The sequence below is a fragment of the Mytilus galloprovincialis genome, chromosome 8, assembly GCF_965363235.1.
Source record: "Mytilus galloprovincialis chromosome 8, xbMytGall1.hap1.1, whole genome shotgun sequence".
Lineage (NCBI taxonomy): Eukaryota > Metazoa > Mollusca > Bivalvia > Mytilida > Mytilidae > Mytilus > Mytilus galloprovincialis.
The window spans coordinates 85,466,961-85,489,977 of record NC_134845.1 but is presented as its reverse complement, the minus strand read 5'-3'; the positions used below and the strand labels follow the sequence as shown (position 1 = coordinate 85,489,977).

Genomic DNA, 23,017 nt, shown 5'->3' with positions numbered 1-23,017 from the left:
ACACTATTGAATGATGCTTATTTGGATGAACAACTAAGAACCCAGTATAATTTTACACCAAATTGAAGTTTTATAACTTTTCTATGTTTATCATGTAAACATGGTAAAAGTGTGTTTTTTTTTAATAAAAGTGTAGAAAAAGAAATTTGAAAATTTGTTAGTTTGCCTGAAATTATCTCCCTTTTCCCGTAAAATTATGGAGCTCTCTTACTTGAAAACCATAAAATGTCTATTGTTTATATTCCATATCAACAACTATGGAAGCAGACGTTGAGATGAGATGCAGTTTCTCATGCTTTAGTAATGTAAAATGTGATACATCAATCTTCTATCCCGCTGAAAACGCTGTGATTTTGTAAAAGGAATGCATTAAGGATATAAGAAATCACCTAATTTCTAACAAACTGGGAAAATTTACAAATTTAAATGAGGGACATTTAATTTGCTTTCAGGCTGGAATATTTTCTGTCATGGGAGAATATTTGGGGTGTCCGAACCACAGGTATTCTCTCGGTATGAAGTGGAGGAGGAGCAGCATATTATGTGGTCATCCTGACCACAAGGGTAAATCCAAGCCTGAATTCGACCGGGCAGTCACGCCTCAGATAAGCCACCACCTTTTGAGAACCAGAGGAGTTGTGCTTCCAATAGGATCAGGTAATCATCTCAAGTTTAAAGATAATTAGGAGGCTGTTTGATAACTTAATAAAACTTCAGAACCCAAGCCCTTAATTTGCAGTGTAGTACTGACAATTTTTTTAAAGAGTAATGTGGGACAAATGTGGGGGTAGAGTGAATTGATCTTAATTTTCAGTCTGAACTGTATCATGTCTGTTCGCCCTAATAACACATTTGCCCTGAGTCCGTTTTCTAGAAAATATTAATATTCAGGGCATCGAAGTTGAATAAACTTATTCAGATATTCAGGGGGGGGGAGCTATGCTAAACATGTATTTTAAAAAAAAAATCTAAGTAAGTTTACATTTTGTCTTGCTAGTACTAGTGGCTACATGTATGCAATTTTTTAAAGTCTGAACATGAAAGTAATATATTGTCAATATAGAACTTCCAAGGTCTGAAGAACCATATTTTTTGTCTGTATTATATCATTTAAACCAACCATTTTTGGAGTAATTTAGGTGCCTTTCAAACCATATGTGTACACCATGTACACATTTACTCCAAAAATGGTTGTTTTTTATGATATAATACAATGTAATACAGACAAAAATATGGTACAGGGTCTACTGAAATGTCTGCTTTTCTTGAATAGAACTATATATACAGTTGGGACAAAATTTAAGATGTGGTCTTCTGTGACATGTCATACATTTATGAATGTGCCAAAATTTAAACTTCAATCCCTGCATACAAGTGTTACTGTAAAAAATTTAGAAAACAATCAAAACTTATGAATGCAACAATGATTTCCCCATATACATGTTCATTATTTATATATTTCTTGACAATCTGTTCATTGCATGATTTGGTTTTTCACAGAATAAAACAATTGTAGTAATAAAATTATATTATCCCTAGGCCCATAGACATGATACACTTATTAAATTTAAAATAAAATGTACAAAATTTTAAAATTTATCACACACATTTGTACTTTTTTTTATAAATTCAAAAATTAGCTTGAAAGTGCAAGTATCAAAATTATTTCTTTTTAGCTCACCTGGCCCGAAGGGCCAAGTGAGCTTTTCTCATCACTTGGCGTCCGGCGTCGTCCGTCGTCCGTCGTCCGTCGTCGTTAACTTTTACAAAAATCTTCTCCTCTGAAACTACTGGGCCAAATTTAACCAAACTTGGCCACAATCATCATTGGGGTATCTAGTTTAAAAAATGTGTTCGGTTACCCGGCCAACCAACCAAGATGGCCGCCATGGCTAAAAATAGAACATAGGGGTAAAATGCAGTTTTTGGCTTATAACTCTGAAACCGAACCATTTAGAGCAAATCTGACAGGGGTGAAATTGTTTATTAAGTCAAGATCTATCTGCCCTGAAATTTTTAGACGAATCGGACAACCGGTTGTTGGGTTGCTGCCCCTGAATTGGCAATTTTAAGGAAATTTTGCCGTTATATGGTTATTATCTTGAATATTATTATAGATAGAGATAAACTGTAAACAGCAATAATGTTCAGCAAAGTAAAATCTACAAATAAGTCAACATGACCGAAATGGTCAGTTGACCCATATAGGAGTTATTGCCCTTTATAGTCAATTTTTAACCATTTTTCGTAAATCTTAGTAATCTTTTACAAAAATCTTCTCCTCTGAAACTACTAGGCCAAATTTATCCAAACTTGGCCACAATTATCTTTGGGGTATCTAGTTTAAAAAATGTGTCCGGTGACCCGGCCAACCAACCAAGATGGCCGCCACGGCTAAAAATAGAACATAGGGGTAAAATGCAGTTTTTGGGTTATAACTTAAAAACCAAAGCATTTAGAGCAAATCTGACAATTGGTAAAATTGTTTATCAGGTCAAGATCTATTTGCCCTGAAATTTTCAGATGAATCTGACAACCTGTTGTTGGGTTGCTGCCCCTGAATTGGTAATTTTAAGGAAATTTTACTGTTTTTGGTTATTATCTTGAAAATTATTATAGATAAAAATAAACTGTAAACAGCAATAATGTTCAGCAAAGTAAGATTTACAAATAAGTCAACATGACCGAAATGGTCAGTTGACCAATATAGGAGTTATTGCCCTTTATAGTCAATTTTTAACCATTTTTCGTAAATCTTAGTAATCTTTTACAAAAATCTTCTCTGAAACTACTGGGCCAAATTAATCCAAACTTATCCACAATCATCTTTTGGTTATCTAGTTTAAAAAATGTGTCTGATGACCCGGCCATCCAACCAAGATGGCCGCCATGGCTAAAAATAGAACATAGGGGTAAAATGCAGTTTTTGGCTTATAACTCAAAAACCAAAGCCTTTAGAGCAAATCTGACACGGGGGTCAAATTGTTTATCAGGTCAAGATCTATCTGCCCTGAAATTTTCAGATAAATCGGACAACCCGTTGTTGGGTTGCTGCCCCTGAATTGGTAATTTTAAGGAAATTTTACTGTTTTTGGTTATTATCTTGAAAATTATTATAGATAGAAATAAACTGTAAACAGCAATAATGTTCAGCAAAGTAAGATTTACAAATAAGTCAACATGACCGAAATGGTCAGTTGACCCATATAGGAGTTATTGCCCTTTATAGTCAATTTTTAACCATTTTTCGTAAATCTTAGTAATCTTTTACAAAAATCTTCTCCTCTGAAACTGATGGGCCAAATTAATGCAAACTTATCCACAATCATCTTTGGGGTATCTAGTTTAAAAAATGTGTCCGATGACCTGACCATCCAACCAAGATGGCCGCCATGGCTAAAAATAGAACATAGGGGTAAAATGCAGTTTTTGGCTTATAACTCAAAAACCAAAGCGTTTAGAGCAAATCTGACAGGGGTTATATTGTTTAACAGGTCAAGATCTATCTGCCCCGAAATTTTCAAATGAATCGGACAACCCGTTGTTGGGTTGCTGCCCCTGAATTGGTAATTTTAAGGAAATTTTGCTGTTTTTTGTTATTGTCTTGAATATTATTATAGATAGAGATAAACTGTAAACAGCAATAATGTTCAGCAAAGTAAGATTTACAAATAAGTCAACATGACCGAAATGGTCAATTGACCCCCTAAGGAGTTATTGTCCTTTAGAGTCAATTTTCAACAATTTTTACTAAAATTTTCCACTGAAACTTCTGGGCCAAGTTCATTATAGATAGAGATAATTGTAAGCTGCAAGGATGTTCAGTAAAGTAAGATGTACAAACACATCACCATCACCAAAATACAATTTTGTCATGAATCCATCTGCTTCCTTTGTTTAATAGTCACATAGACCAAGGTGAGCGACACAGGCTCTTTAGAGCCTCTAGTTTTTATATAGGTTTGTGCAGAAATTGCAGACAGATTGTTACCAGAGAAATGGAAGAATCTATCTGGCCAAATTTTGAGGTACAACTTAAATGTGTACATGTATTATATAATCAAAGCAATACACCTTATCACTATTTATCTGCCATTACTGCAAAAATTCCAGTAAAATTTAAACGTCTGACATGATAGATAATATATCTGACACCACAATGGAAAAGTTATTGTTGTATTATCTCATAAGTTTAAGCAAAAGAGGTTTTTTGGTCAAGGGGAACAGATTTCCAAATACTGATATGGTGTATATATATACATGTAAATGCATACCAAAAAAAACCAAAACAATCAAAACATTTTATTTGTATTGACACAAAACATTTTTTTTTAATTTAAAACAACAGGGGCCTGAAGGTTATAAATTGTAGACATTCTGCAGAGAACTAAACGCAACCTTCAAAAATGAGCAAATCCCATACCACGGGGGGGTCTCTTCCTATATAAAGGTATATACATATGTGCTGCTGGAATGGGTCCCTTTTTTTATCCGTCAAATATATCAATGGGGTGCAATTTTACCGAGGAAATATATCAATAGGTAGTAATTGACCGATTGTGATATATCAATGGGTCATAAATTTCAGTTTGTTGTGCAACGATCTTCACTGAATTTCCCAAACTCTTTGTCATTAAAATTTCCACATCTGCTGAAACTTATTTACACAAGTTTTGATATTGATTAAATTTAATTACACTGTCACAATTAATAATCTTCAGTAAATTACCCAGTAGATATTGAACCTTTTGCACTAGTTGCGTCACGTGAGTTGCGTAACACATCGATTTATTTGCACTTAATTTGTTGCGTCTATTCTCATTGACATTGTGTGTCTTGCTTAATCACTTTTAATTTGTTGAAAGAATTTGTCATTATTTGATTGCCAAAATGAAAGACATACGAAGCATTGACAGAGGGAAATGTTTAAATTGTCATGAATGTGAGGAATTTACTGGAACTTTAAGATGTGATTATTGTGACTATGTAGCTGCAAAACACATTCGAAAACAAGAGGAGGAAGCTATAACGGGAGATGAATCAAACAAACATTTCAAATTGGACACTTTGGAACATAGTGGTCATAGTGATGTAGGATTAACATCACTGACGAGTGGGTTCGAGAATTTAGAAGAAAACTGCGTAGAAGAAGTTTCAAATGGTATGTGCAAACTTAATTTCAACCAAGTGTTGTATTTTTATTTGTTCGTCCATAATAAACAACGTTTCACGTTTAGGGGACGACCTTTTGATATTCTGGAGGGGGGGGGGGGGGGGGGGGGGCAGGAGTTTTTGTTTCGGATGAGTTATTTGTTTTCACTTTATGCCAATCCAACGTTATTTATTTTTCACTGCGTAACTGTTTATTTTCAGCTTTTGCCAGGACAAGTTATTTATTTTCAAAACCTGTTATTAATTTTCAAAATCCTGCCTGATGAGTTATTTATTTTCACTTTATGCTTAACCAGTTTATTTATTTTTCACGGCTTCGCTGCTCAACCATTTATTTTCAGCTTTTGCCAGGACAGGTTATTTATTTTCAAAATCATCCTCCCCCTCCTTGGCAATATATCAATTACAATTTAAATATTTCCATTAAATATGATGTTTTGTAAAGAAAAGACTTTTGAACTAATTTATTTATGTGATATTTGGTTAAATTTTGCAAGATTGATGAAATGTGAAACCATTTTAAAAAAAACTATGTTTACATAATATAAACATTAACTGACCCTTTTAAAGTCTGACAATTGTAACATAATCTGATGAAGACTGTGTAAAAGACTGTCAATATAAAGATTAAAATAAGACTGTACATGTCTGGTGTTCAGAAGTCAGTTTCACAAAAAAACTTAAGACTAAGATTGATCATAAGTATACTGACTTGTTCATGACTTACGATCAACTGTAGTCGTAAGATTTTTTGTGAAAATGACTGCAGAATCTTATTATATATCAAAAATATACAATTCCTTGATTTCATTTTAATAAAAAGAATGAAGTCATTTAAAATGATATAACCAATTGTTTTCAACCAATTGTTCAGAGAACAATTGATGGTGGTGGTCTTTCCCCATTGGTTAGTTGGTTGGTTATTTTGCAAAAATCATTATTTTTATTGATTGATCGGCAATCTGTCACACAGATAAATGGGGGCCAGTATTACACATTGTACTTGGTAAATTGATTGATAGGCAATCTGTAACACAGATAAATGGAGCCCGTATTACAGTGTACTTGATAAATAAATTTCTAATCATGATTAAATGATTACTCTGAATCATGATTTGATTGATTAGATCTTCATGAAGATCGATTGAATGGTAATTAATAGTAAAACTCGATTGATTGATCGGCAATCTGTAAAACGTCAATGGGGCCCGTATTACACAGTGTACTTGATTGATTGATTACATGGTCATTTTGAATCAAGATTTGACTGATAAGATCTTTATGAAGATCGATTGATTGGTAATACATGGTAAAACTCGATCGATTGACTGGCAATCTGTAAAACGGCAATGTGGCCCGTATTACACAATGTACTCGGTTGATTGATGCCTGATCATGCATGGTTGATTACATTGTTATTTTGAATCATGATTTGATTGATAAGATCTTCGTGAAGATCGATTGATTGGTAATATATGGTAAAACTCGAGCGAGCGACTCCGTCCGTCAGTCCGTCCCATGAACTTTGTATATATGAAGTGTGATTATAATAAAGACACCGACCTACTGTCTGCCGATACTTCCATTTAAATCAAGAGAGGAAGTATTCTTAGCACGACACAGCGTGCATTATTGTTACTATTTAAGTGTTTATAAATAATGCATTTTATTTCTTTTGCAGTTAATGATAGCATTTTCCATGATGGGATTTCAAGATTGGAGAGTCTTATTAGTGAACTAGAGAAAGAAGAAAATGAAAAATTCAATGTAAGCTGTAAATTTAAAGTTGTTGAGGAAGATGGAAAATCTATGTTTTCTTGCTCTCTTTGCAACAAAAATTACAAGTTGGGAGATTTTGGAAAGAAAATCCAAAATGTTAAATTTCATGCCAGTTCAAGGGGACATTTGGCAAATGTTTATGCAGTTGGGATGAACAAGGAATTTTTCTGCTTAATCGAAAGAATGCACATTGTCGCTGCTGCAAAATTGACATAAACTTGGGATGCAGAGGAAATCCTGTCCAGAGAGCCAGGGAACATGCAAACAGCAGAGACCATAAGGAACGACAGGCTAAGTTTCAGACTAACAAAACTAGAGACATTGCAAGCTTTTTCATTAAAGGTAACTTGAATGAAGAGAAAACCAGTTGACTAGATGTGACAAAGTGTCAAGGATATTATTTAAATAATACAACATATCTCATGGCATCAGGAGAGGAACAGTCTTTCAATGTTAAATTATTAATCAATGACGTTAAAGTAGGAGAAGACGACAGCAAAACAAGCTGGTATCCTTTGCCGTTTGTAACTGTTAATTTAAAGAAACATACAACAGAATTTAAAGGAACATTTAAGCATGTTAAATGTACTGGTTATGTGATGAAAGAAGGAAACATATGTGAGCTGTGCAAAGGTATACCTACTTTGCCATCCTTCAAAAAGAGGTTACTCTTACGTACTCTCAACGTAAATGATGGGAACAGGGACTTAACAAAGGTTCGTTTTGATTACATGACTAAAACAGAACAACTTAATTTACTTCAAAAGAAATCTGAAGAACTTAAAAAGTGTCGTTCAGATGCATTTTTTCTTAAAAGCAAACACATTCGATTAAAATTACGTACAAGAACACTTAGAGAGAAATTGACAGAATTTAGTTCAAGAGGTGACATTAAGGCAATTTACCATAAGCTAGTAAAAGCTGAGGAAAAGGGAATTTTGGACAACAAAAATGTTTTCCTTGAAACAATTGAATCGATTGCCAACAATTTCCATGTGCAAGGACCGCACGGGAAACGATATAAGTCTAGTACACGAAAAATTTTCGAAGCGCTGTTAATCATGGGAGGTCCGAAACTGGCAAACTTTGTTGCAATTAACTTGGAAGGGCCAAATCTGAATACCATGTATCGATGGCGGAAATTGCCCACTTTGAAATGGCTCCTGGAATACAAGAAAAAAACTTTGTTTACTATTCAAAACTAGTAAAGGGTATTATGGAAATTTACAAAATACCACGAACTCCTGTTTTAGCGGCAGAAGATGAGACAGCTATTGTTGGTACTGTTATGTATCACCAAGATAGAGATGAACTTTTGGGGTTTTGTGGACCTAAAGACAACCACAAATGCATGGAGAATAATCACATAAAAGTTGGCAACGACCGTGATGCTTATGACCGTCTGGTAAATGCATTTGACAAGAACATTATTGGTAAATATGCAAGAGTTATATTACTTAATCCTTTGCATGAAAAGATTCCACATTTAGTAGCATTACTTATGCCAACATGCAACCGATTCACTCATCATACTGTATACCATCAGTGGCAAAAGGTACAAAATTTGTATGAGCTACCTCTGGAACATGAATTAGGACCGCTTATAGGTAATAGTTCTGATGGTGACAGCAGGCGAAGAAAACTGCATTTACAACTCATGACATGTACCGCAGGAGACAGATTCAGACCTATTGGATGACATCTTGGTTTCATATTTTCAGCTAGGAAAGAAGTGGTTGAAAATGGTTATGTAATAAGAGAAATTGGAGATCAAGACGTAATACATAACCATAAGAAAATCATAAATCACCTTGATCATACATCAAGAATGCTACATATTGGACCAGATTTGCTTGTACATATGAACCAAATTGAGCTGGTTATGAGATCATTCCCTGTTTTAGTGCACGGGTTGACACGAGATCATGTACGGAGAGATCGTGATCGTCAAAACTGGAAAGTAGCACAGGAGTTATCATTTCCGAGGGTGCAAGATTGTCTCAATGATCTAATTAATGGAAGTGACGACCGTGCTCCTATTCCTTCAGTCAAAGGAACTAAGGCCTTTCTTTATGTGGTACATCAGTATGTTGACATTTTCTTCAGTCCGAAAGCTTCGCTTGCTGAACGTATCTCTCTCGCAGGATTTGTCACACATTTTCTAGGAATTTGGCGGAATTATGTTTACCTTAATCAAGCACTTACTCTGACCTCCAATTTTTTGTCCCGAGAAACATATTGCGACATATTTATTTCAGTTCACTTTGCAGTAATGCTTATTTGCTTCTACAGAGATAATTTTCCAAACAGCCAATGCTTACTCCATCTAACAGGGTCAGATTGTTGCGAAGACTTCTTTTCAAAGAATGGCCAGTTTGTAGGCAACCATCATGTGTATCCATATGGTCAAATGTATCGCAATGTAAGCCATATGATCCGACTAAGTCAGATTGAAGCTAATGATAATGCCCCAAAGTTTGCCAAAGCCCACATTAAGCAGGAGAATGTATGGAAAAGTCAGTATCCTGGAGGAGTAACATGTTCCTTGAGAGACTACCCTGCTTTAGGCGAAGAAATTTCTGCATGGAAAATTGGAATACGTCGTGCCCGAGAACTTGGAATAATTCCACGTGACCTCAACATAGATTTAGGGTTTGATGATGACGACGGGGATGATGACGACGGGGATGATGATGATGGGGATGATGATGATGGGGATGATGACGACGATACTGATGACAATTATGGATGGTTTTATAAACCCTTTGATAATTGTAACCATGATAAACTGTTTAAAAATCTATCAGGGGATACATGTAACAACAACAATCACGATTCTGATGAATATTGCGATGACGACGATTTGGATCCATGTATTGCTACGGATGAAACTCAGGAAATACATGATAGTAGTGATGATAGTCAAGATGAGAACTCTACATATACGCCAATGAGTAAGTACATTATGTTCAAAACAGTCTATTGACTTAAGGCACCTGAAAACACGTGTGCCTGAAAGTATATATGACAGACTATGGTCATAATTCTTTTAAAAGTATTCTTCAGGTTCTAAATTGTAAGATCAAACTATTTTTAGACAAATTTTGCGATCAATATGTCATCATACATGAAACAATTTTTAGTCACTTGTTTCCAATAACAATAATTTATAGTTCTACATGTTCTTTAAACAATAGTTTGTTCTGTGGAATTAATTATGCATAGGTGTTAAAATGATTTCTTGCCTTTTGACAAAAAGAACAAATACAAGTTAATAAACATATAAAAATATATTATTTATATAAAACATTTTTTGAAATCCGTAGTCAAGAGATTTGTCAACACGACCTCAGTTCCATTGAATGTTTAAAAAAAAACACACTATTATAGCATAGGTTTAAATTGCACAAGTTTATTCATTACATAATGTGAATACAAAATGTAGATGTCTTAGAAATTCACGAAAATGGAAATGTCTAAGAAGAAAAAATCGTGACATGGAACAACACCTTAATATCATTGTTGATTGTCATTTTTTTAATATTATTCGATATTCTATTTTTTTGATTGGATACTTGTTAAAACAATAAAAGCAAACACAACTACAAATGTATTGTTTTATCCAAAAATCAAAGCTTCTTAATATAAAACAGAGATGATTTTTTTTACTTGTATCTAATGTAACCTTTATCAATATATTTCAGACATTTTTGAACCAACAAGTTCAGAATTCATGGAAATGCATGAATGTATAGATGTAGCAATCGACAATTTTGAAGAACACTCTGACCAGAATAGCGTTAATATTGATGACAGTATACCGAGCTCTTTACAGAAACGGTAATTTGATATATTTAATATATATATATTCAGGAATTCTAAGGCGATAGTGATTTACCGTGTCATGGGAAATGCATTTTCTCTCTCTCATAAAACCTGTACACATGTAATGTACGCATTATTTATCTATGTCACAGTTGTTCTTTGTGGTGAATGTTACTGATATGTCTGTTTTTTAGTCTACAGTGGTGTGATGTATGTGTTATTTTTTACACTTGCCATACATGCGGGAGGTTTGACTGGCCATAAAACCAGGTTAAATCGACCATTATTTTCCGGAATAATGTCCTGTGCCAAGTCATGAATTGGCAACTGTAAATCAGACAGTCCGTTTCTGTGTTTTGGTGTTAGGCTTTGTGTAATTATGTGTTTGCTGTTTTCTTGTGGTTGGTTGTTTCCCTCGGTTTTGGTGTGTTTCACAGATTGTTCACTTTTTATCGTATTATGACTTTGTGAACAGCGGTATACTACTGTTGCTTATATTTATTTATGTTTGAGTACGCTGAATTAATTAAGAAGAAAGATAACCTTTACTGTAACAAACACTGAGGAAATAAGACATTAAAAGAAGTTACATGAGGCTCGCACAACGTTATCAAAGGTCTCAGAATCAACCAATCAAATTATTGCCAGGTGTGATTCTGTCACCAGCTATGCTTGAATCACCCCCATCAGTACCCAAAAATGTGTGTTGCTAGCCAGTGCTATATGCACAAAAAACAAACCCAATAAGTAAAAACATCTTTATATTATATAAATGTTATAGTTAAGCATGGGAATTATGATAAGATTCTTCACATACTTTTACTGAATACAACCATGACAACTATTAATGAAAGATGTACAAAAGATCACTTAATTCAATGGAATTTCAGAGACAATTAATTTTTTTTAGACAAAGAATAGACGCAACACTTCTGGTTCCAGAACATGGCATCCAACATAAGACAACTCTTGTAAAACTTCTAAATGAAGACCCAAATTTATCAAAAGACAGGTATGCAGTTAATTCTTACAGATACATTAATTTTTGTCAGATATCTTTCATGCCCTTAAATATAAGCCATACAAAAAGGCAGTGGCTATTTATCAAAATATCTAATTATAGCAGGCAAAATAGCATATTTCTAAAGCAATCTTCCTTTTAAGAAAAATCAAAAACAAAACCAATGCAGATTGTCTTAGAATTTAAAAAATATTTTACAAATTCACTCATATACAATGTATAAGTCGTTATACACAAAGAACTGACAAAGCGGAAAAATAAGAAATTTTAATCATAGCCGGCAAAATAGCACGATGCCGGCAAAAATGTCAGCTGCCTACAAAAAGATTGATGAGGGGTCCTTGCAGTGGGTCATTGATGCATACACCTTTTAAAAAAAACCAATGGAATAATCGATTTGTTTTTAAAATACATACGGAAATGACTTACAAATTTATAATAACATTTTCCTGTGGTCGCAATGCAAAACATATGAATAAAGGCGGGTAGAGAGCAAGGAGGTGAACTGTGGTTTATTTTAATCAATAGTACAGAGTAAAGCGATGCTTGGGGCTGTCTTGATTTGATTTGTGAGAATCATGACAACAGAAACATTGAAGGTCATGCTCTGACCTATAATTGCATGCATTAAATAACTTGGGTCTTGGACGGAGAGGTGTCTCATTTGGTCATTGGCAACATAGCATATCTAATGTTTTGGCCTTCTTTTACTTTAAGGGTCCCTATACTTTAGAGTTAAGGAGCATTCGTGGTTATGGTTAGGTTAGGGGTTGTTTTAGGTTAGGGTTAGGGCTAGTGTTAGGTTTAAGTATGGGTTACGGCAAGGTTTGAGGTTTGAGGTTAAGAATAGTTTTGTAGAGTTCTTTATGGGTTGGGATCCCTAAAGTAAAAGAAGGCCAATATTTTTTATGTATAAACCCTCTTTCATGGCATCATGCGTATGAATTCCTACATGCATAGGAAAACTAGTTTTTTAAATATTTATGAAATATTTAATTTAGGCAAATTTTAAGTGCATTTGAAACTTAAAAAAAGCCTCCAAAAATGGATTTAATTTCGAAAATTGACGATTTATATTTGTTACAGGTTAGTGCGTGTACGACAGGCTGCCTTACCAAATATGGCCAAATCGGCACAATTAGGAACAGACAACAGCATTAATCTTTTTGAGAACTTCGCCTATGTTGATAGGACAGCAAAGACTTTTCAAATTGGACGCATCCAAAGGATGCAAAGAACAATTGTAGCTAAAAACAAAAGGCAGTTGGACATAAAGATACGATTTCTTTTTCGGCAGACTTTTTAAACGACTTACAAATTACATTTTCAAAGTATGAGAGGATAAGTGAAGACACGTACAAGATTAACATATTTGAAATAGTCTCAATAACAGCCTCTGATATCATATGCCATGTCAATTTAACATTTCAATCTGGTGTATTAATTCTTTCTGCAGAAGAATTATCTGTTATTGAGCAATCAGTCGAAAAGTTAATGAACACAAACCATGGTAAAACAAAAGAAGGTAGAGCTACAGGACAGAAGAGATCAGTTTCACATCAACATGCATTTCAGGACTTTGACGGGAGATTTGCTGAAGTTGTTATCCCGTCACATTCTGAATCGGACAATCGCCGAAGTTCAAGGATACAGAAGCAAATCCACTACATTACATAGGTGCAAAACCACCAAAGAGTTTTCTATTACTTATAAATAAGAAGATGTGGTATGAGTGTCAATGAGACAACTCTCCATGCAAGTCACAATGTATAAAAAGTTAACAGTTATAGGTCAAAGTACGGCCTTCAACACGGAACTTCTATTACTGTTTGTTAAATTAAATTTTTCAAAAAATTGTGCAGAATTTGCTTAACTTTTCAACTGATTGCTCATAGAGCAAAAAAAAATGCATTAAATACAGGTTTATTTCCTCAAAACTGCGTGTTTTTGGCTCATAATTATAACCAGCTGTGAAGTCATATTGTTTGTGCTATTGCACCTTCAAAACAGTGTTTTTACTTGTTATTGTTTGAAAAGTTCAATGTTTCATATAAATTAAAGTGTATTGTATAATTGAAAAGTGTTTTTGATGTATAATAAGATTGTATATGCATATAGGTACTATTTGAGCTGATAAATATATGAATGGGTTATGATTTCGCTGTGAAATATATGTATAGGTAGGGATTTCAAAATTATTCAATATATGAATGGGGGGTGTTTTTAAAATCCCAGCTGCACACCTGTACCCAAAATCCCATGTTGAGACCCCCCGTGTCCCATACAGCAAAGTCAGATATAAAAAGCCGTGAAATCACAAATGTAAAACCATTCATACTAGAAAAATAAGGGCCTATAATTAGGGTAAAATTTCTTTTTTTAAGGAAAACCAATATATGTTACACAGCAACATATATCAACCACTTAATTACAGGCTCCTGACTTGGGACAGGCACATAACTTCAGAATGAGTCAAAATTAAAAATGTTAGCAGGATCCCAACCTTACTTCTAACCCGGGACCAGTTTTACATTACATGTTTATAAAATCATGCTTTTTTCATGACAATAAAATATAATGTCAGGACTAGTATACATGTAAGTAACATGTACATGTATTACATTTTAACAATGAACAAAAGTTATTCTGAGACCTGTCAAACATTGTCAAAAGGAGTTGCACATTAGACGGATATATTGATTTTAGTGATCAGCTTGTTATGATATTGATTTAATGTAAACATTTCTTCAAATATTTTATGATTGTAGGTTTTTATGCCCTGACAAAGGGCATTATATTTTTTTTGTCTGTCCGTTCATCTGTCTGTCCATTGGTCTGTTTGTCTGTCTTCAGGTTACAGTTTCAGGTCAAAGAAGTTTTTGATAAAGTACATTTAATCAACTTAAAATTTAGTACCAATCTTGCCTAAGATATGATATTTTAATCTCAATGCCAAATTGTCCACTGAACATAGTAATTGATAGTGCAATTGGGGTTCATGTGATCTATGGACATATTCTTGTTTTTCTAGTTATTTTCAATGTTTGTAAGGCCTTGAAGAATATTTTTTCTATTTAAATTTTCAGATATTTGTAGCACCAAGTAGAGCAGATCCTGTAGAAGAAAATAAAGACTTCAAGCCAGATAGCTTATTAAAGGTATAAACCTTCATTATTGTACACACTATACTATGTTGCAAAAATATGTAAAACTTCTCTGGTCTACAAACAAATTTATTTCAAACTTTTTGTAGATGATGCACTTAAAACTTTTTTATTATCATGATTACATGTATATTCATGTAGATATGAGAAGATGACTGATATGGTATAAGTCCCAATGAGACAACTTTTCCTCCTAGTCATAATTTATTATACCGTTGCGGAGGGTATAATGTTTTTGACCCGTCAGTCCGTCCGTCAGTCCTGTTTCTTGTCATCGCAACTCCTCTCAAACCACACAACAGAATTTCACGAAACCTTTTCAGATGAAAAGGACATACTATGTAGTTGTGCATATTGACAGGAAATTGCGATTCAATTTTTTTTATAAGAGTTACGCCCCTTTGAACTTATTTGCTTAATGTACTACTGCAACAGTTTGTCATCGCAACTCCTCTGAAACTACACAACAGAATTTCACGAAACCTTTTTAGATAATAAGGACATACTATGTAGATGTGCATTTCGACAGGAAATTACGATTCAATTTTTTTTCTAGGAGTTACATCTCTTTGAACTTATTTGCTTTAAGGTACTACTTCAACAGTTTGTCATCTCAACTCCTCTGAAACCACACAACAGAATTTCATGAACATTTGTAGATAATAAGGACATACTATGTAGATGTGCATATCAACAGGAAATTACGATTCAATTTTTTTTTCTAGGAGTTACGCCCCTTTGAACTTATTTGCTTCAATATACTTCTGCAACAGTTTGTCATCTCAACTCCTCTGAAACCACACAACAGAATTCATGAAATTTTGTAGATAATAAGGACATACTATGTTGATGTGCATATATATTGACAGGAAATTATTATTCAATATTTTTTCTTATACAATTTTTTTTTTCTTACACTTATTTAATTTCTCCAATGACAATGTGGGGACGTGGGGTATGTGAGCGTGCTCACTAAGGTTCTTTAATTATGTCAAAAGTAAACATTTACAGGTCAATAATCTTCGAAAATATTAGGCAATGATGTCATTTATCCTCCTTCCTATAGTCGTCTGCTCAGTTGCTCCGAAATTCTATTAATATCACAGCTTTAACATCATCAAGTGCAAACAAACATTCATTACCGCTTGCTATAAAGTAAAAAAACATTAATATCTATGTACATGCATGCAGAAGAGTATCTTAAGAATGTAAGTATCTTTGCAATCTCAAGGAACTATAACTCTGCATGGATGATTACAGATTTTTTGCAGGAAGATACAAATGCCTACCCAAATCCATTCTATTAGAAAAATTGAAATTATATATATATATATATTTGTACACACACATGGCTGCTCCCCAATACGCCAGCGTAAAGTGGCTTTTATCATCCACGCACGAGAGACTCACTCTCAGGAATAGAGATGTGATTTTTTTTCTAAGACAAGTACTTTTTGGACAATCCACAAGAACTTGGGTCATCCAATGTTCAGTACTTCAGTACTTTGATTATTAATTTGTTGCTGCACTCAATCACTAAAAAGGTTCACATTCAATGTGGCTAACGGCTGATATTTTACGATATCAATGTGTAAACCCAATACTATGTACGTAATAGTACAGCAGCATACATACATACCGTATATATATATATATATATATATATACAGCTTAGTAACTATCACAATATTTTGCATGATTAAAAGTAGTTTTGCAAACTGTTTTTTTATACCCCCGCTTTAAAAAAGGGGGGGTATACTGTTTTACCTCTGTCTGTCCGTCAGTCAGTCCGTCCCATGAAACTTTCGTCACATTTTTCTCAGGAACTACACATCCACCCTTTCTGTAATTTGGTATCAACAATTATATATGTCAGCCATACCGTGTGATGCGTTTTCAGATTCATCACTTGACAACTTCCTGTTTACCGAACACTTGTATGATTTTACACATGATAGCCAAGTTGAAAATTTTCGTCACATTTTTCTCAGGAACTACAATACAATACAAGGATTTCTGAAATTTGGTTTCAGGGTTTATCTAAGTCAGCTATACCGTGTGATGCGTTTTCAGATTGATCACTTGATAACTTCCTGTTTACCGAACACTTGTATGATTTTACACATGATAGCCAAGTTGAAAATTTTCGTCACATTTTTCTCAGGAACTACACATCCACCCTTTCTGTCATTTATATATGTCAGCCATACCGTGTGATGTGTTTTCAGATTCATCACTAGACAACTTCCTGTTTACCGAACACTTGTATGATTTTACACATGACAGCCAAGTTGAAAATTTTCGTCACATTTTTCTCAGGAACTACAATACAAGGATTTCTGAAATTTGGTTTCAGGATTTATATAAGTCAGCTATACCGTGTGATGCGTTTTCAGATTCATCACTCGACAACTTCCTGTTTACCGAACACTTGCATATTTTTACACTATTAATATTATCCACTTGCGGCGGGGGTATCATCAGTGAGCAGTAGCTCGCAGTTTCACTTGTTTTTTCAACAAAAAAATAGACGTATTGCCACCAAAATTATAATGACATTTTATTATTTATACACTTCATCAGCTTGCCCCAGCAAGCTTGCTTAATATTCTAGCTGATTCAATCAATAATGATGTATGTCTAATGTTTAGGGATTTTCTTAATTTCATGAATGCAAACATTGAATTTTATCAGAATGAAGAGCCTGTATTGAAAAGACCACGCAGAGAAATTGTCAGTTGTTTTGATACACCAGGACTGTATGAAGTATCATCACAGGTAAATATAGTGTTCCCATACCCAAGTTTGGTGAAAATGTTATTTACATTTCAATATTGTAATGGGGAAAAAATGTCCATGAGACAAAAAACAAATTAAAACATTGAATATATAAGAATATAAAAAAAAAAAAGAATACTACACAGTCTACACAGTCAACATCAAGTAAAATAAGACAGGATCTGGGATTCTTAATGAGCCTTCGACTTCAGTCAAAAAAGCAAGACTGAGCGATCCTACATTACAGCGGCGGCGGTGACATCTACAAATATTCACTCTGTGGTTACAGCAAAAGTAGGCGAGACACTGGTTTCCAGGGACCCTTAAATTTTTTTTTTATTAATAATTGGACCACACGACCAATGAAGCCGCATTGAAGGTTTTATACAAATTATTATTTAATAAACTACTGCAAGGCTGGTTTAAATGTGAGTGGACTTAATGACCACTGAGGTTCAAAGAAAATGTGATCAATCATTGCCAGCTAGGCCCTATTGCCACAAAATTAAAAAATAATTCTTAAGTCTGATAATGCTCTTAAAAAATTTGATGAAATCTGATAAGAGATTCGATTAAAAAATTGTTCATCATAAAAGCTTTAAAAAAAGTTTGGTTTCATAATTAAACAATGAGGAACACTAAAAAAAATATAAATGTTCCTGGCCTACAGCAGGCACATAAATATTTCATGGAGTTCAACTTGATTTGAATATTTTAAAACCTGTCCCTTCATATGTACCAACAACTATTATGTCCATTAAAATGTTTTATTTCTTAGTATTTGAAATGGTTAACAGTTGTCAAAATTTGATAGAAAGCAAAATTGTAAACATTTGTTTTTCAGTCTGAACCATCATTGTCACAAGAATCCAGTTGGAGCCTAACTTCAGATGGTCAAAAGCATCTCAACAGCGGAATACATGTTTTGAATGAGCCACTTCAAAATCTAAGTAGTGGACACATGAGTCCTATCAAATACATACTTCAACAGCCATTGGAATGTGTACAAGATAGTACTAAGAGGTATTTTTTAAGAGTTCTTAAACAACAGAGAGGTCATTATAGAAACAATTCATGGCATATAAATCATATAATCATTGACTGCATATATTATATTTAAATTTCATACAGAGCAATAGCCAAGGATTAAATAAACAAATATAACAACAGTTTTTTTAATGGAAAATAACTATACACACAGTCCTGAATTATTTTTACTTGAACAGGGCAAAGAAGATCTATAATTTTCTCATCTGTCCAAGGACAGTTCTTTTTATTTGTATATGCCTGTTTACGTGAAGTATTATAGGGTTATTGCATGAATATTGGGGAATATTGCCCCGAGTAGAATTTTATATTACACGAGCTTGCGAGGGACAATATTCACCAATATTCATGCAATAACCCTTTTATTGTATAGCAATATGATATTTGGAAGTAAAAATTGGTTTAAACTAAGATTTTGTCGTTGATGATGTCATGAATTTTGACGTTTATTGCACTAGTGCAATATTAGAATTTATTGCACGCTAACTTTTGGTTACTTTTTGTGAGAAATATTATATTGCTATGCAATAATATGGTATACTGTTGTCCATCTGTCATCAACATGTCAAAATTACTTAAACCAATTTGCATAACACTTTGGTAAATCGTTTATATCTATTGACGTCAGCTCCCTTTTCCATTTTTATTAACTTTCTATTTTACATTGCCTTGTTATTATTCATTACAAAAGGTGGGATTTTCCACTTTTAGTACAATAACTCAAAAATGTTTGAGCAGTTTTCATGAAACTTTGGTTAATTGTTTAAATTTATTAATGTTGTCTCCCTTTTCATTTTTATTAATTTTAAATTTAAGGTTGCTGAGTTCATGGAGTTGTGGGATTTTATTCATGAAATTGTGGGTAGTTTTCCAATTTTCGACAATAACTCAAAAAGAAGGGCATTAGGTTACACCCTTGTCTAAGTTGATTTCCGTTCTAAAACTTTTGAATGCCTCAACTAAATGGTATGACACTTATACACGATGCTTATCAATGCAAGATCAAGTTTGAATTTTGGTGGTGTCACTTTAACTGTTCTAGAGTTATGCCCCTTTACAAATTCAAAAATTGCTAAATTCTCGTATCCATTCTTGAACTTTATTTTGTCTCAACCAAATCGCACATGCTATGAAACTTATACAAAATGCTTATTACCACAAAATACAGATCAAGATTGAATTTTGGTCATGTCACTTATATTAATCTAGAGTTATGCCCCTTTACAAATGGAAAAACAGGTTTTTTTTACCTGTTCTCTGAGTTAACTAAAATTTGCCTCAACCAAATGTTATGAATACACAATGCTTAGTACCACAAAATATAGATTACAATTTTTTTTTAGCTGTTCCTGAGTTATGCATACAATATGCAAGCAGGGGCATCATCTGTGTCTCATAGACCCATTCCCATTTATTTTGTAATACTAACTCCTTTTTAATTTCAATCGCAGGTATGTAAGAAGAAAAGCCTCAGAAGCAGTTTGTACAGTGCTTGACCATATTGCACCTGGACAGTCATCAAAACTTCTTGATCTACTCGTGGAAGACATCTGTAATAATAATGCTGTTGACAAGCAAAATGAGAGCAAAGATGAATTATTGAATTTGATACTGAGATTATATGATGAAGCTGACAGTAATGCATTAAAAATGCAATTACTTTCAATAATATCAACCACATCATTAAACAGTAAATCACAGCTGCTAGAATTAAAACCTGGAATGTCAAAATGGAAAGTTGACCAGAGTAGAAGCCATGCAACACGCTTTGGTGTTGGGACAATACAAACTGAAAAGACCCCAAACTACAGAGATAAGATGGATAAGGAAAAACTGAAGCATGCAATGGCATTTTTTCTGGATCCTAATTTTATACAAATTTGTTCCTTTGGAAATAAGGACTTGCATTTTGATAATGGAGATGTCATAAATATACTCCAAGTTGTACGAAGAACTTGTCATTCTGCACTGATACATATGTACAAGACAGTATGCACAGAAGCTGATTTTACTCCTCTGTCAGACAGTACTCTTTTCAAAATTTTGACTACTTGTTCAGCAGCAAAACGGTCTAATTTATGTGGACTTGATAATATTACTACTGATGGCACTTTTGCAATTGAAAATCTTATCAGAATGACAGAAACTCTAAAGGTTGGGATCAAATAACACAGTACTTTCATCCCTCAAAACAGCCTTGGCAAATTTCAAGTTATATTTAAAAACAGAGTACAAGTTCCATGTAACTATGTCTAATTCATGCCAAACCCATTGTATCAAGTATGCATTGAGCAATCCAGGAAATGTTCTGCTTCAAGAAAAATGTGACCATCAACATCAGAATTACTGCTCCAAATGTTTACTGTTGACCAATGCAAGATCTCAACTTGAAGATGAAATTCAGAAAATACAATGTAAGTATTTTTTAAAATGTAGAAGATTATATATCTTTTGAGTGGCCATTGCAAAAGCATGGGTGTAAAACGCACACTCTTAAAGTACAGCCATTTAATATCAATCAATATCTAAAAATACCACATTTCCAATACTAATTTAACAACCATATGCACACATATAACATTAAATTAGTGTAGAGCGAAGCAGTCTATAGTTTTTTAGAAAGCTAAAACTTGTCGCAATTTAAGATCGGTTCCGCTAGCTATCTTTTAGAACATTGTAATACCATTTCCAGTTATTTCCCTTTGGATGCAATCAAATAAGTGTCATGATTGGATCGGCGATTGACAACATGGAAGTAATTTATCTGCGAATTTTAACTGAAGACAATTTAAAAGAAGACTAGACGATCGTCTGAGCTATATTTTTTAGATGCAGGGAATAAACTATAACATTTCAAAGATCAGTCGGCTGTTCATATATTTTCATATGACAATGATTTATACATGTATGTGTATCCGATATGATAATTTTTTAATGACTAATGTCCACGTGGAGCTTTTTACACCTCAAAATACACACCCCCAGCATCACTACATGTAATATATAAACTCACATTTTATACAACACACAGAAGGCATTCATCATTTTCCTTAAATCAGTAAGGTTTATGACCCCTTCTGTAGCCATTTTTAGCTTAAATGGCCCAAATGGCCAAGTGAGCTTTTCTCATCACTTGGCGTCCGTCGTGGTTTATAATCCGTCGTAGTCTGTAAAATTTTACAAAAATCTTCTCTGAAACCACTAGCCCAAATTTATCCACACTTGGCCGCAATCATGACATCAATTTGGGGTATGAACTGACGCGGCCAACGCCATGCAGAAATGACCATTTTTTTCTGTGTCCAGTAGCATCGTATTTCTTCAAATATTTTCTAGCACAATGTCTGGACATCGGTGGACATGCAACATTGCAAAACCACACGTTTAAAAATAAAAATTTGTAAGGGTTACGCGGAACCCAGTGTCTCGCCTACTTTTGCTGTTAATCGCAGACTCAACAAAATGAGGAAAACATCAATAAAAAATTTCCCTCTCGATACTGTCTTTTGATGGAAAGAAGCTTCCAAGTTTGGTAAAAAATCCAGGATAGTTTATGAATCTAATAAATGTTGTGCTTCTGTCTAAGTTTGGTAGAAATCCAGGATAGTTTAAGAACATTATAAAAATTTTAAAAACTTAAACCACAGAGTGAATGTTTTGTTTCTGGCTAAAAAATTAAGTCCATTTATAAGTAAAATACGGAAAAGTGGAAATTTATTTTACAAAATATTCTTCTTGATACTATCTTATGATCATAAACCAGCTTCTGTCCAAGTTTGGTACAAATCAAGGATAGTTTATGAAAGTTATTAAAATTTTAAAAACTTTAACCACAGAGTGAATGTAATGTTTCCTCACAGAAAAACTGTCCATTTATAAGTAAAATACGGAAAAGTGGAAATTTATTTTTACAAAATATTCTTCTTGATACTATCTTATGATCATAAACAAGCTTCTGTCCAAGTTTGGTACAAATCAAGGATAGTTTATGAAAGTTATTAAAATTTTTAAAACTTTAACCACAGAGTGAATGTAATGTTTCCTCGCAGAAAAACAAAGTCCATTTATAAGTAAAATACGGAAAAAATGGAATTTTATTTTTACAAAATATTCTTCTGGATACTTTCTTATGATCATAAACAAGCTTCTGTCCAAGTTTGGTAGAAATTCAGTATAGTTTAAGAAAGTTATTAAAATTTCAAAAACTTTAACCACAGAGTGAATATTTGTG

The 23,017-nt window shown here is 33.6% G+C and overlaps 1 protein-coding gene across 1 annotated transcript; it reads left to right on the top strand.

The window, feature by feature from the left end:
• The first annotated feature begins 3,772 nt into the window (after positions 1 to 3,772).
• Positions 3,773 to 21,257, top strand: LOC143042715 (uncharacterized). The gene is made up of 5 exons (XM_076215152.1): positions 3,773 to 4,028; positions 14,884 to 14,955; positions 17,656 to 17,739; positions 18,584 to 18,762; positions 20,238 to 21,257. The coding sequence occupies exons 1-5, from the start codon at positions 3,999 to 4,001 to the stop codon at positions 20,953 to 20,955; spliced, it is 1,083 nt and encodes a 360-aa protein (XP_076071267.1). The 5' UTR covers positions 3,773 to 3,998; the 3' UTR covers positions 20,956 to 21,257.
• Positions 21,258 to 23,017: the final 1,760 nt, after the last annotated feature.